Source organism: Larus michahellis, chromosome 6, assembly GCF_964199755.1.
Source record: "Larus michahellis chromosome 6, bLarMic1.1, whole genome shotgun sequence".
Classification (NCBI taxonomy): domain Eukaryota; kingdom Metazoa; phylum Chordata; class Aves; order Charadriiformes; family Laridae; genus Larus; species Larus michahellis.
In genome coordinates this window covers 49,377,693-49,393,397 of record NC_133901.1, presented here as the reverse complement: position 1 = coordinate 49,393,397, position 15,705 = coordinate 49,377,693, and the positions used below count along the sequence as shown (strand labels likewise).

Here is a 15,705-nt window from a genome sequence, read left to right as displayed (position 1 = left end):
CTGTCACGCATGAATGAAAATGCTGCATTCTCCGGGGAGCGGTAAAGCTTCTGTGTAGGTTGTTTATTTCCTTAATCCCTCCTTCTTCGTGATTTCCAATGTCAGATATAAAATGGAAAGCCTGTAAATATAGTGATTATCATACTGATTATCACCTGCATCGGGGAACGCCCTGGCTGGCCGTTGTAACCCTAGCAGTCTCCACATGTTACAGCCACTTAGATTTTAACCTGACTACTTTATTAGAGCCGCGGCGCGCTGTATGAGGTGCCCTAGGGCTGCACAGATGGGGTCTGCTTGTTTCCTGTTCTCACTGTTATTGTGAATAGATACTAAAAGGTTCTCATCGCTTTTATCTGGTTAATTTACTTTGAACTGTCCCTGGCATTCAGGGCCTGCTTCACATTTCTCACCATTTTGCAAACAGCAAACTGTAGTCCCCAAACGTGTGTTTTGAGCTTTATTATCTTTTTTTTTTTTTTTTTTTTTTTTTTTTTTTTTTTTTTAACTGGAAGGGCCTTAATTCTTAAAGGGCTGTAATTCGGAGAGAGGCTGATTCTTCAGGGGCTGTGGGCACAGTCCTTGCTGAAAGAAGCCGCTCAGGAGCTATTCTGAGGTTCGGTTGATAGAAGAGAAGAAAATTAAGATTGCTGTTGTTCTTTGGGGCGTTCAGACACCCTTAGATTAGAGGTCAACTGCAGGAAAATGTATGATTGTATGCTAGCTACCATTATTCATGTAGCCGGGCAGCAGACCAGGCTAAAAGATGACGCTCTTAACAGGAAAATCCAAAGATGAGATACTTTTTAACAAATGTGCAATCATTTATCCTTTCTTGTGGAAGGGCCAGGTCTTTCGAACCACATGTGCTATGCATGGGTGCCCCAGTACAGAAAATTAAGATGAATTCTCTCAAAGTCTCCCACATAAGGAAACACTACTTAACTGGAATAGTTTTTATTTCACAGATGTAAGAATGTACTGGTGTCCAGTTTCCTGGCCAAACAATAGTTTAACACAGATGTTAATGTCCTGCTGCATTGGGACATTAAAGAAATCCCCTTAGGACAGATCAGTGTAACTTCCGATTTCAATTGCACGACCAAAATCCTGAGGTTAAAGAAGTAATTTGGCTAGAGTACTTAATTTTTATTCCGTTTTCTTATTCTCTGCCCCCTTATCACTCCCTTGTTTCTCTTTTTTTTTTTTTTCTCCTGTGTCTCGTCCCCATTTGAGGCTTTCTTGATTGTGTTGCCATCCATTGTAAGTGCGTCACTTCAGAGTGGAAGCTTGCAGGCTCCTTTTTTCATACGAGCATAGGCTTTGTTAATCACATGCTGGTTTAGGAAAACACTGCATGATATCTCTGAACCCCACACTCCTTCTTGACAGCCAGGCTAGCAAATGTCATTGACTGTGTGATGTACAAGAAGGAATTCAATTGTAAGTAAATTGTCAAAGTGGCTAACCTTGCCCGCACCCAATTGTCAGGACCATGATTCAGTTTTTCTGTCAACATCAGCTAAGGCTAACCCGGTCAGCCTTATGTTTCTGCAGTGAAGCAGCCTGAGGAGTTGTGCTTTTCAGCTTATCACATTTTATTAACCTCAACTTACTGTTGTTATAATCAATTGTACCCACTTCAAATTCTTATATTGCCCCCAAATTGGCAGATCATCTAGGTCCACAAGTAGCTATTTTCTGCAGCACTGAAAACTGTCCTAGGGACGCTGGGCTTAAATGGGTTGGTACAGTAGTTATTTTTGTTTAGTTGGATCAACTCACCATTTTGGCTCAAGACTTATCCCTCTATTAATATCACTTGGCAAAGCTCATCTGGAAGAATGCAAGTTAAAACATAAAAGACTTAGAGGGTTTGCTGCAATATTTGCAATGTTAAGGTAGAAAGGGAGTAAGGGAAAAACATTGCTATTGTCTTCTGTCTCCTTGCTTTTATTTCAAAACAGATTTTAATTGCTCCCATTAATATAAATAAGAAATGAGGACATTCTGATACCCTGATGTTTCCTCTGTTCTTTCAGGAAAAGAACATAGTTAAATTGCCTAAAGCAGTGATTAAGACATCAGAGTATTTTAAAATGCTCATCTGATTCCACCACAAGGGTTTGAGCACATTTTGTGATCCGTTTTTTTTTTTTAAAGCACTGTAGATGATAAATGATTTTTTAAAATGGCTTGATAACCTGTATCCCATGAAGTGCCATACATAAATGGAGATACGATACAATTTCGATCAAAAATATGTCCGAAGGGTGTTTGTCTGGGTTTGAAGTAGTGGTTTCCTAGTCAAAGTCCTATCTCCAAAAGTAACTTTCCTCGCCTGGAAAAAACATGTTGTACCTTCTTTATTTGAAGTTGTGAAGTGTGTTGACATTGTGCTGTTGTTGGGCTTGAGGGAAGGAGGGGGAAGCTTTTGGTGCGACTATCAGAATTGAACAACTGTATGTGGGTATATTGAGATAATCGTGTAAAAGGGAAACTGGCTGAATGAGTTTCAGAATGTGTTATTTCTTCATTATCTAGCACTTTATAATTAACTGTTCTTTTTTTATTATTTCAGGAAGCTGCCACTTTTGCTAGAGAGCAAGGCTTTGAGGTGAGTTAACCCACAATTGCACACTAAACAGATCCTAAAGGTTTTTTTTCTTGCTGATAATGAAGTTCTTTTGGACAATGATTGATGTGCTATTATACTCTCCAAGCCTCGCAGCGGTTGCCATGGAAACTTGGCAGTCGTCATGGTTTCTTTGTTCTGCCAGCTCAGTGTTATGACGCACTCTGCTAGGTCTGCACCCAACATCGCCTACAGATGTTATTTATTGAATTTTGAAAAGCCTCTTGGGAAGCCGAGAGGTTGGGCACGGTTTCAAGCTGCCTCTGCAGATATGGGACCTGTCAGTTTGTTCAGTTAAAAAGCTACCTCATTAGCTGCATTACACTCCAGAAGGATTCACTGCTAAAGCAGTGGTGAAGCAAGACTAAATAGTGAAATATAACACCGCTTAAATAACTTAAACCCTGCCATATGCAGATTATCATTATGCAAATGAATTTTAGAAAGGTGGTATATAAAATTGTTAGGTACTGATTAATGTAAACCATGCTTCTACAAACAGCTTCGTTTAGAAGGGGTTGTGCGGAATTTGTGTTTCAAAACATATTCGAGTTGGTGTTTTCCATCTGTGCTCTAAAAATGTATGATCCTCTACTTTCTTGCAGTAAACACTGTTGATTTTACAGTGATTTTCAGAGCTTTTGATTTCATCTTCTTGAGGTATTTATTTGAATAGTATCTCCCATTGGCTAAATTCAGATAACTTAATCTGGAGAGCTATCAGCCATTGGTCTCTAACGCTGAATTCAAATAGGCAGGTTTTAAATACTATAATTACTGTGACAACGGTTGTGCTAATTTTGCAGATAGTAAGTGATCTTACTGAAATCTAAATTGCAGAACCGAACACACATAAATCCCTTTACATGTTTTTTCCACTGGAATAAGACCCACCTTAATTGATTTGTTTGCAGCGTAAAAGAATAGATAGGAGTTTGACTGCTCAACACCCATTTTGCATAAATAATAGAAGCCGCGCAATTCAAACCGCATCGCTTTAAGAACGTGCCACTTTTGTGTGTGGATGGTTGCCTATAAAAAAAGAAGGAAAGACTGACAGCTTTTGTTCCACAATTTAGATTTCTTTAGAACCGTACACCAGCAGGTACATCAATGCCACCAGTGTTTTAGATATTAAAACTGTGGGCTGTCCCATTTCATTTTATGTTTCCCAAATTCATGTGGCTGCTTTGTAGAAACCAAGACTTTTTATCACTGTCAATTTTCATTTGTATAATCGGTATTGTTAGCATAAAAATACACTTTGAGTTTATCCTATCAAATGAATGAATTTCACAGATGCCTCCAAATATAATGTGAAGCATAACAAATTATTGGTACCCTCTGGTAGCTAGACAATAAAAAAGAAAGGAAGTAGTGTATTAAGTCTATCCATTCTATATTTTTATTGCCCCCTTGAGCTAAAGACTTTGAATGTGCCTGGTTTAAATTCAGTTCTAGTGACAAACTGCTTTTGCCGGTGTCTGCTAACTACCATCATATTAACCTTTCCATTAGTGCTTGCTTAGAGATTCTAGCACGGTTCCTTCTGAACATCCTAAATCTGCCACATTTGATTACAGCATATCAGTAAAGTGCACAATGATTATGATCTTATCTCTTATTACCCCCTTGCTTGGCAACAACTCACCTATCAAGTATACTGACAGACATGTGTAAAACTTGGTAAGTGTCCACAGTCTTGTTTTCCCATTGTGCTGTGGAGGCAAAAAAACCCCACACTACTAAGAAAGTATCTTAGGAAAAACTTTAAGAGCTTCATAAGCCTTTCAATTAAAAACAAGAAAAAAATCCAGCAACTCTCAAAAGCTTGTAGAACTGATTCTACAATTTATAATGAGAATAGAGAACTGGCAAAACAAGGGAAAGTCAAGTAAAGGACTGGAGTGACCAGAGCAAAAATCAAGGGGATATTTATCATAGAAGTGATGAAAAGTTGCTGGTAGCTGAATTTGAATTGCAGCCTGGAATTTTATTTTTTTAAAAAATCATCAGAAATCTTCCAGCATGAAGAACCAGTTGTGACTAGCTTTTTTTTTGGCTGTTTTTTTTTTTAATAGTCTCCTTTTCTACCTTCCAGTAAATTCAAGTTTATGTGGATTAAATGCATCTTTTAAATATTGATTAAGTATATCTGAAACAATTTTTGCAAAAAAGAAGTCCAATCAAGTCAACTTCATAAAAAATACACCTTTTCTGAAGAAAGAAAATCTTGTCATAGGTAGGACAAAACAGTTCCATGACACGAACCTGTTTATTTCTTTGTAAGAGAAACCACCTTCAAAGGAATTTTTATTTTTATGCTTCACCTTACCAAGAGTTACTTTTCCGTTGTGCTTTGCTGAAATCCAAGGTATTTTTGTAAAATCGGTCATGATATTTGAAGACCGTTATTTCCTTCATTGTGTCTCCTGACCAACACTTACCTGTGACAACCAAAAGTAGAACATTACTTCTGATGCAGCCTCTTCCTGGGCTGCATCAGTGTTTTCTTTTTTTGTGAATTTCATGTTCTAAGACATTTTAAACCTATTAAATAAATAGTAAATTCACTGTCTCTGAAGGCAGTGTTTCATCCTAATTGTATGTTGCACTCATCTCAATAATGCATTATAATAGTCACAATTTTTATCCCAGGGAAGCTCTTGGACTTGGTTCCCCTTGAAGTGGTAGAATAGTTGTCAGTATATTTTAACTGGATGTTTGTAATACATTTCAAATAACAGAATTGCCAGGACAAAGGTTTATGAGCTTTTGTTTTTACAAAATGGTATCTTGCTGTTTATTCTATGTAGGAATTAGGAAAACATCATTCTCCTTTAACATAAAACTTAGGGTTCAGTTCTGTCTGTCAACCCAGAAGTAAAATGAAGTGAGTAGAACAGTATGCATCTAAGGGGTTAGTAGCAGCTGCCACGCAAAATAATTTGTCTTGTTGGAGGCAGAGGTCTCCTCCTAAGTCTGTATTGGTTGGGGAACCAGAGTGGAAAGTTCTGGTACCCTGGACCAAATTTAAGTCTTCAAGTTAACAAGGTCCACTGCACAGGCCCACTATTATCAATGGATTTATGCCTGTTTACGTCAGGGATAGGATAGTCCCAGCTATTGTGTATCTGTTTAGAGGCAAAGATCAGCAGACATAGTTTGACTGGCAGTTTTAACTCTATGCAATTTTTCACATACCTCTCTCTGATCCTGGGATATCTGATGTACTTTCTTTACATGCCTATATACCAATGAATGCCGCATGCAAGGTTTTTCAGGTGCAGCATCAATAGGCAAATTATTGTGAGATTTGTGTGTCAGCTTTGTTAAATCAGATTCTAGTGTATAACTGGATATGTGTGAGTATCCTGTGAATTTAGGACACGTTATAGAGGCTTTAGGACCACAAACCAGTACAGTCCTACCATCACCCATGTCTGTAGATACAGGATGTATAAGAAACTCTTGATAAGCATGCAAGTACGAGTCATTGCAAAACAAATATTATTCATTACAGCTATTTGAAAATACTGTGTATATTCTGAACAGAAATAGGAGATGACAACATTTCATGATGTTTGCCTGACAATGAAATGAGGGGCACAGTACCTCTGCAGTCATAAGCTGTAAATATTCACATATTATAAAATGTCATACTCGTACCATCAAAATACAACACGATGCTAAGGCGGAGATGTAGCGTGGAAAAGTTAAAGCTTCCTCAACACTGAGGTTGCAGCTCCTCCACTATATAAGCTCTATTTTATTCTTTTCCTGTGAAGAATTCTAATATAGAAAGTGATTTTAAATAAAAATGGCAAAGTTAATTCTCATGAAAGATGCTATTCAGTTACTTTTGAATTCTGCACAATCAGACACATTTCCAAACCATCCTGTTTTGAAATGTCAGCTTTTTAAAAAATTGCCGCCTTTCCCCTAAATACCTTCCTTCTATTGTTACACGCTTATTATATATTTAATTCTTCCTGAAAACATAACGTGCTTTTTGCTTTCTTTCACCATCTCCTTTATTTCATCCTTTACCACCATTCTTCACTAATCTTTTTCCTCAGGGTCCTCTTTCCCTCATACCCTCATATAAATTCATCTTTATTCTTCCTTAAACTGACGAAATCATCTCTTGATCGTGCCGTTTTCTCCTGTTATAACTTCCTCATTTTCCTTTTAAAATCTGAAGTGCACGTAAATACATAACACAAATATCTTCAAGCTCTTTGATTTCTGTGCCTGCTTTTCTTCACTGTAAGTGTGCTTAATAAAGTCACAAGTAGCCACTTCCTACTTAACAAAAACTAAACACCTCTCCCCGGTTTCCTTTGATCTCCAGAATGCTTTATTGCATTTTCTAGTTCATGGATCTCTTAATTATCAAGGCCTGAAATAGTTCAGAATTCAGGTGAACCTTGGGAAGCCTACGTATTACCAAGCTGGAGGGCTGTAATTCTCCATCCATCCCCTATTCAACAGCTTGTGCCACCAGCTGATACCAGCTATTCACAAGTCTCTTAAAAAGACATTTCAAAACAGAAGAGCAGCAATTTCAGGTTTTTTCTCTGGCATCTTTAAGGGACTCCTCGCCTTTGGAGAATTAGGGGTAAGATGACCCCTGTTCACTGTCCTCAGTCCACACAGAGGGGTTCAAGGTTCTTCCCTTTCTTCTCTGGTGGAAGACATTGCCTTCTAAAAGCTATATTAACAGTCTAAGGAGGAGGAAGGAAGAAATAACACAAATAAGAAGGCAGTACATGGAAATGAAAAGAATGAGAGAATTTTAAAAAGAGGTAAAGAGACCAGTTAGTAAGGGCAAATTATTTTCGTGTTTGGCAAATGTGTATAAGTCAATGGGCTCACTGACTACGGAGTTGGGGGAGAAATTAAAGGGAAGCTAAAAGTATTGCAAAAGAGCTAGGTTATTTTCACATAAATAGATACTGGTAAATATATAGCCAAGGCACATTCTCTCTCCGTAAGAAAGGCGAAGTGCTTGAAGATCAAGAAGATTATCAAAAATCAGCAAGTAACCAGGAGTGAATGGTATGCAGATTATAGGTCTTGAAGTGTTTAACTGACCTGCTGGTGAAAAACAGCCAATCTCTTGTTAAAATCAGCAGCTGCAGTCAAAATGGCATGTACTGTAACTGGGTTTCAGAATAACACTATATGCTGATTTTGAAAGGTAAAAATCAATTTATTAATAATATAAATTAATTGTAAGAACTCTGGTAAATGACTTGAAACCCCTCTGGTCAGCTTTATAAATGAATTCTATTCATTATGTAATTGTGTTTAAAAAACGAGTTGGGATTCATAACAAACATGACACAAAACAATGCAGAACATATTGTTCTGTTTCCATATATTCAGCGCTAGGCCCTCACTAAATCAGCTATGTTTCACTACATTTGCTTGTATGCAAGAGCAAACTGAGGAAAAAAGTATGGCGTTATGAATCAAGTGGGAATAGTAAGTAGCACAGGGAATAATTATAGTCTTTCTTCCTTTTCCTAATGTCAAAAAAATAAAAGAAAAAAAGAAAAAGTACAAATGATGGCAAGAAATAGGTTTACATAGACCAAAGTTAATTTGTAGAACTTACTGACTTGAGAGAAATCTAAGAACAAAAGCTTCCCACTTAAAAGGATCTGATGCATATACAAATAACAGGAATACCTATATTTAGGGTAGGTTGAAAACTAAGTAAATTAGAAATTGAAATCCTTGTGTTTCAGATCACAGGGCAACTATGAGAATAGGAAGTATAATATTCTAAAGACAAGTTGTGCCATTAGATTTTCTTGTATCAAATTAAACATTTCAAACTTGTTGCTGTCAAAGAGACAGGATGGATGAGAGATCCGGTTCAGTATGCCAGTGTCTCTGTTCCTACATGTTCTATGGTGTACAGACGAAGTCCCTTTAAAGCCAAGATCCCTGAAATTTTTGCAGCTGAGCCTTTACTTCAGAAAATCGGGGATATGCTGTGCCCCACTGACTATAGCTTTCACCTGTTGCTTGCCTGCACCTCGCTTTTATGCAAGCGGCCAGGGAGCGCAGGGCATGTTCACCTGGGCTCACAGCCTCTAAGGGGCACGCTGGGTTACTGCCCGAGGTCAGCTGCTCTTGGGAAGTTAGAGAAACAGCATTTGTAATCTTGCTGAAATCGGAGGGATTATAGTACTGTAAAACCTGGCTAAATTGGATGAAAATCAGGCTCAGAGTTTATACAAAGTATTCTCTTACCAATTTTATTTTTAATTTTATGATAGGTAAGGTTAGAATCCAGTCAGCAGCAAAGAAACCCGCTAATTGCTCATTAGGAAATGCTCTGTAATTCCTTTGTTAGCTTTACAGTTTTGCAGCAATTGGAATAGCTGAACTATCATTATCAAGATTAAAAACAATGGTCTCATAGTACTACGTAAACCCTTAGGAGAATGAAATATTCCTCCTTTGAAAATCTTCCTCTGCTGACAATAAAGACTATTTTATACCTAGCCGTAAGAAAATAAATCTTTGATCTGCTAATAAAGTTCTAATCTCTCACCGCTCTAGTACGCTGGTAACAAGAATTTTCCTTCTCTCTCTTAATAGACTGAAGACATTAAAGAGATAGCCCGGAAGACGCAAGCCCTGCCAAAGGTGAACACTAAAAGGCAACGAATCGTAGTCTTTACCCAGGGGAAAGATGACACCGTAATGGCTACAGGTATATTTTTCAAATCTCCGTTGTCACTCACAGTAAATATTCTAGTTAATCAATTACAAGTTGTGGTTTTACCAATTATAACTGTTAGAGGGTAGTGGGAGCATTTGCCTTTTGATGTTACTCCATGTTTCTCATCTGTTATGCTTTTAATTGTTTTAAGATTCTGAATTTGAGAAGTTAATATTTCACAGGAATGCCTGAGAATTTAGTTCTGAACATCTTAAGTTCTTTTTTTATAACATAGATCTAAAATATTGATCCAGTTGGTTTTACTCAGATTTTTATGACTTGAGATTTTATCTGTGTAGCCATCTTTGCTGCAAACAAGAACACACTATGCCTGCTGAGAACAGCTGTGCAACAGTATAGTATATTTAAACATTTGTGAAGAGGAGGAAGTGAAATCCAGTACTAAGTGAATTTCCAGGCTTTTTTGCTTTGAGCAGAAAGTCTCACTTTAGCTTTTCTCAGCTGTCTGCTCTTCTGTTCTCAAAGGAGTACGTGGGAAAAAGGTGTTCTAGCAGGGATGCAAGTAGTTTGTGCTGTCTAAATTGATGATGTACAACGCACAGATTTAAGCATTATAAACGTGACTGCCTACCTTTTGACAGTCTCTTTAATTCTGTCCACCTATGCTTCTAGACTAAATTAAGCTATTAAAAACATGAGCTGTGGCAAGCCATTTTAGTCGTTTATGCCTTCACAAGGTAAGTTATTAGGCAGGGCTGAATTCCTCCTTTGGAAATCAAGTGAAGTTGAGGAAGCTCTGCACCTGAGGGACTGGTGCTTACTCATATGATGTTTGCCTCAAAATCAGAATTGGCTTCAGACTGTGGCTGCAGGGCTCGGCACTAAGTAGGTATGTCACTGCTATATAGATCATTCTCAGCAGCAGTTGGAATGATTTCTCCAATAGTTTGCTTCTTCCCCTATTTTGTTAGCTACAAACTGGTTTAAAGGAAATAGAAAGCAGTCATTGAGAGCTGGGTATGTGTATCTCACTGAATAATGATGGAAGTGTTGCTTCCAGAAAGTTACTGCATTACGTGAATGGCCCATATGGAGGCACTCCTCTTGAATGTTGTACAGTTGGCTGAAAAATAGCAGTATAAAAATGTTTTTAAACATGAGGTAGTAATAACGGTAGTAAACCTAAATCTTATATGTAACCCTCCTGTGCTCTTATTTAATTTTCACTGTGTACTTATTTTATTCTTCAAACTGGAGTTGTTAACAAATCCATTAATCCTTTCTTTGATATTTTTACAACTGGGAGCTTATTTGAGGACTGACACTTGCTAATCTTAGCTGTTTGTTCGCTATGAAATGAACTTAAATTAGAGAATGCACTTTATATGCATGATAAATGCAAGATGGATAGAGAGTGTATGCAATGGTGTCAGCTACAAAAGCAAACATGATAAATGTTAAGGCAGTTTTGAGCCGTGGGATAAGCTATTCAGTGCACAAGCATAGCTGAATCTCTTTGCTATGTTGTTATTCATGGCAGCCAAATAAATGTCAATAATAAAAGAGAATTAAAGATTTTCATTTCCCAGAGGCAGTCCTCTAATACAGCTTGATCTTTCATTTCATTTGTAATTCGTTCTCATGTCAGGATGCAATCATTCGCCAGGCTCTGTGTGTCATGTTAAGTCATTTAATAATGATTAAGAACATAAAAATGTTTGGCCTGTGGGGCAATTCTTGAAAGAGATACCAATTTGTTATTGTTTTCCCCCTTTTCCCTTCCTTTGGTGTGGATCATCTTTTTCCCACCTCCCCACATTAAAATAATAATGAAAAAAGGAAAATGTGTCCCTTAATTTAGCATATGATGATAGCACAGACTGGCATAGAGTACTGTTAACACACTTATTTCAACACTAATTAGGTCGAGTTGCGCTTTGAAACCTGCAGTGGAAAGTGTAAAAAGTTTCAAAATGATCTTTGGAAGAATTACTGCTTTTAGGAGTGGTTACCAGTATAAAAATCATTTCCTTTTTCTAATGCACAGGAGTACATTTTTTGAAAAAGCAGTCTGTGTGTAGTTGTTTATCCTGCCTTTCTGAGGAAACAATAGTGTCTCAATGAGTTTGTGCATAGATTAAAATAGTATTTGCAAAGTCAGCTATGGATTTGGATATGCTTGTTGGTACCTTCTGCTTTATATTTTGTCTAGGTTAATACGAACAACGTGTTTGTTAGTTGGAAGACATTTCTGTCAGTAGTGACTCAACCAGAGGGGATCACTATCGAGGCAAAGGACTCTACTCTTTCTTCCCTTTCTAATACTGCCTTTAACCACCCTTCATCAGCTGTTGGGCAGATCGCATATTCCACTGGTCTTAGTTTATGTCTGAAGGAGTGCGGGATGGAGCTGGAGCTTACAGGTGTGAGAGTAAAAGACTCCAAGGTGCATTTGGCCTTTGTTGGTTTTCTACCTTTTGTTCCTCCTCCCCTTCCTCATTTTCCCCATGGAAAGGTCTCTGCTCTCTGGCAGCAGTGCAGAGCAGCGTTACTGTGAGCCTTGGGAGTAGAAGTGAATGCCTTGGATCGGGCCGCATTCTGTGAAGAGACAGAGCTGAATGGGCACCACCCCCTTCTTTCTCTTCCCCCTGCCCACACATGGCAGGGTGAGATGGGCAACGCTGAGGCTGTAAGAGCATCCTTAACAGAGAGAGCTCCGTTTCCTCTCTCAAAGCCTCTGCATGCTGTCCAGGACAAGGCAGCTGTGGGGACAGGCTGAGAGGGGCTGGATTACGAGAGGAGGAGTGCACCTCTTCTGTGAGTTGTGTGCAGTTGAATGGGGGATCAGGTAATGGAAATAATGAGGGGATACAGCTCTGGCTGGAAGGAAAGGAAAAAGATGGATAAAAGGGGTTGTTGCAGGTTTCCAGCTCATTCGTGAAAGGGCACAGAATTATACATCCTGTACATTACGGAAATTAGATGTGGATTTTTATGGTTTTTTGTGGGATGAAGAAGGCCAGATACAGCTAATTGTTGCATGTGGAGAGCACTGTAGCAAGAGTTGTTGATTCCTGGACATTCCAGAGAATGGAAGTATCAACAGGTATTTGAGGAGTAGAGCATAGGGCAGAGAGGCACAGTTTGTTACCAAAAGGAAAGACAGATTGACCAAAATGTTCTGAGAATATAGCTCTTTCAGATGAGGGAGAGAGCTTAGATTGAGACAGCGAAAACGTTTGCTTCCTCCAAAATTCTGGGCCAGACGGACTGCAAAGATGTTTACTCGTCATATGAATTGCTGCAGTTTACACAACATTGTTTTAATGCCCGCCAAAAACACTGGTGGCTCATCTCAAATGGACCACAAGCTGCAGGCACGGATTGCCAGGCAACTTAGAGGTCCATGTAACTGGAGCAGATCATGAAAACGGTGAGAAGCACTAACTGCATCCCAATCTAAGCCATTCCCATTTGTCAGTCCACTTTCTGTGGCTGTCTGAATTATTTGTGTTTTCAGAGGAAAAATTTCTGTCTCTTTATCATGAAGCGCATTGGGTCTTTCTACTGTCTGTTCATATCTCCTCTGTCACAGTACTCCGGCCCCAAGGCCCCTTTTCTCTCCCTTTCCTTCCTGTTCTCTGTCAGTAAGAATAATTGCAAGGAAGAGGCAAGCTCAAATTCAAGCTGAGTGTGATCAGTGTGTTTTATAGGGAAGGAAAGGAATGTTTAGGATTGGCACGCAGGAGCTGTGGCAGATGAGATGTTGACTAAATTGTCAGCTTCTAATAAGACTCCACAGAGCATGTGCAAATGATCGTTGTCTGAAGTTTTCATGTCATGAAATCACAGAATGGTTTGGGTTGAAGGGACCTTTAAAGGTCATCTAGTCCAACCCCTCTGCAATGAGCAGGGACATCTTCTGCTAGATCAGGTTGCTCAGAGCCCTGTCCAACCTGACCTTGAATGTTTCCAGGGATGGGGCATCTGCCACCTCTCTGGGCAACCTGAGGTGCATTTTTTGATGAAGTCAATTTTTATCTATTTACTGAAGAACTTGAAGGCATTGGATCTTCTCAGTGACCCTAAGAGTTAGCGTTGACAGAAACCTCGTAATTTTCTCTAGCATCGGTCCCCAACATGACTGAATTTTGATAAAACTCTCTTGAAAAAACATAGCCTGTGAGAGACACCTGTGACGAAACCTTTCAGTACAGAGGATTATGGCTTGGGAAAGGTACTGGTAACTGAAGATAGGGTCTATGGACTTGCTTACCAGAAAAGTTTATTTGAGGAACGGTATTGGTTTGATTCGTTGTGTGGATGCTCCTCCTCCATACTGGGAATTCCTTGGCTATCAAGACTCCGATCCCACTACCACAGCTTTATTCCATCATATCCCTCTTCCCAGGCCTGAGATTCTGGATTTGACTGAGGGTTCTTGAATTTATGGGATACATTCACTTAATGTTTCAATACTTTTTTCCATAACCACAAAAAAATACATATGCTGGGAAAGGGAGGAGAGTTAATGAACACGTGCAATCTCCTGATTTCAGCAGCTGGAGCTTTTAAAGAAACGCACCAAAAATCGCAAACTCTGGCAAGAACCTATATATTATATCTATATGTGTGCTATAACATTTGTCAGAATCAAATGCTGTGAAAGCTATCCCTTTTACAGAGTTGCTCATAACATTTTTAAACAAATTACTTTTAGTCAGATACATTTTATGACTGGTCTTGGCCCAAAGGGAAATCTTTGGAAAGTCTGAGCAAAATCAGTTCAGCAATGGAAAAACATACTTTTATATTGAAATATTTGCATAATTCAAAAACAGCTGAAGCTACAAACTTTAAACTTGGCTTGTTTTATAGCTTTAGTAGAGGAAAGAAAAACAATCCAAATTTAAAGAAAATCACTTCAGCATTTTTCAAGTTATGAATGATGAAATCTGGCATGTTCAGGCGTGAACGTAGAATTTTCCATTCTTTTTTCCCCCCAGTGTTTGCAAGACCACCTCTGTTAAGGGCACATTTGTAATAACCTCATTTGTTAGAATATGGCAGAAAATGGATTTTTTTAAGGATTCAAGCATTAAAGCCACCTTAGTTAGGGCTTAGTAACCACTTACATCTTCTTCAGTTTGTGGGATACGTTACTTGAGAATATTTCAGGAAATGCATTAGCAGTGCTCGCAAATGTGGTAGAATGAGAAACATTCCCCTTCAAAATTTCTTAGCGCACCTACCACATAGTACATATTGAAATAGTTTTGTGAATTTCTACTTGTTATTATTACTTGTTATTTAGTCTATTCCATAAATTAAACATCATGTGTAATATAGCCAAATTAATATGTTACAACAAAACTTGCAACATTACTAAATTTTAAAGCCTGCCTACCAAGCTTTTGATGTTGAAATAATACTAGGCATTGCCTCTACCTGGTACCTGAAACAGGATACTGAGCTAAATGCATATTGGTGTCACCCACTGCAACCATTCTTAAGGTAATATATGCAGATATGTTCATAAATTAAAAGTTTATATGTTTGGATAGAACCCAAACCTCATCTAAATGAAAATAACAACAAAGGTATGGATAGTATGGTTTTATGACTGATGAAGCTTCTTTTACTTTGTAAGAACATGTGAGATCTTAAATATTTTAGAAGGAGAGTTTTTAAACTGCTTGTTTTAGAAGGGTTGTCAAAATTGTGGAAACGAGGGAGATTTTAAGAGCCATTCTTAAATCATAATGGCATGATGCGGTATGCTTTTGGGGGGAATAAAAAGGACTGATGTTCAAGCATACGACTTTAAACAGAGGTCAGGAGGTTTTCTTTGTCAGGTTGTGCTGCAATCATAGACCAGCATGTTACCTTGTAAGCCTATCTATAAAACATAGAAGTATTTATTACTATTGACACTGTTGACGCTTTATGGTGGGCCTGTCTGCAGCTCCTTTCTCTGTAAGATACTGAGTATTGTGTGTTCTCCTCTAAGAAGCAAGAAAAAGTGTAATTTTTTTCCTTACTTCTCGCAAGCTTTCATGCGTAGCCTTCCAGACAGGAAAACCTTGAGCAGCTCTTTTTATCAGTCAGCCTTCCTGTGTGTTTGCACAAACAAATGTAGTGTCTTGGACCTAGGGAAACAGTAGTTGGGTTATATTACAGTGTGTACTCTTTTTCACAGGATTACACACTTTCAATCTTCCCTATCCATTTATATTCACAAATGGAAAGAAAAGTTTAAAAAAACAAAAATGGATTTTGGAAAAAAGGGAAATGTTATTCCATTAATGGCATAAAAAAATGAGCTAGAAAGCCCAATAGAATTATTTTTAGTTTAGTTGTGACTTAG

At 38.2% G+C, this 15,705-nt stretch overlaps 1 protein-coding gene across 2 annotated transcripts in view; it reads left to right on the top strand.

Moving 5' to 3' along the window:
* Nucleotides 1-15,705, top strand: part of ADK (adenosine kinase) — a 298,671-nt gene that overhangs the window by 247,494 nt on the left and 35,472 nt on the right. For both annotated transcript variants that reach the window (XM_074590930.1, XM_074590931.1), the window contains exons 8-9: nt 2,582-2,617; nt 9,254-9,368. In XM_074590930.1, coding sequence (XP_074447031.1) covers nt 2,582-2,617; nt 9,254-9,368 — 151 coding nt within the window. The remainder of the gene's footprint in view (nt 1-2,581; nt 2,618-9,253; nt 9,369-15,705) is intronic.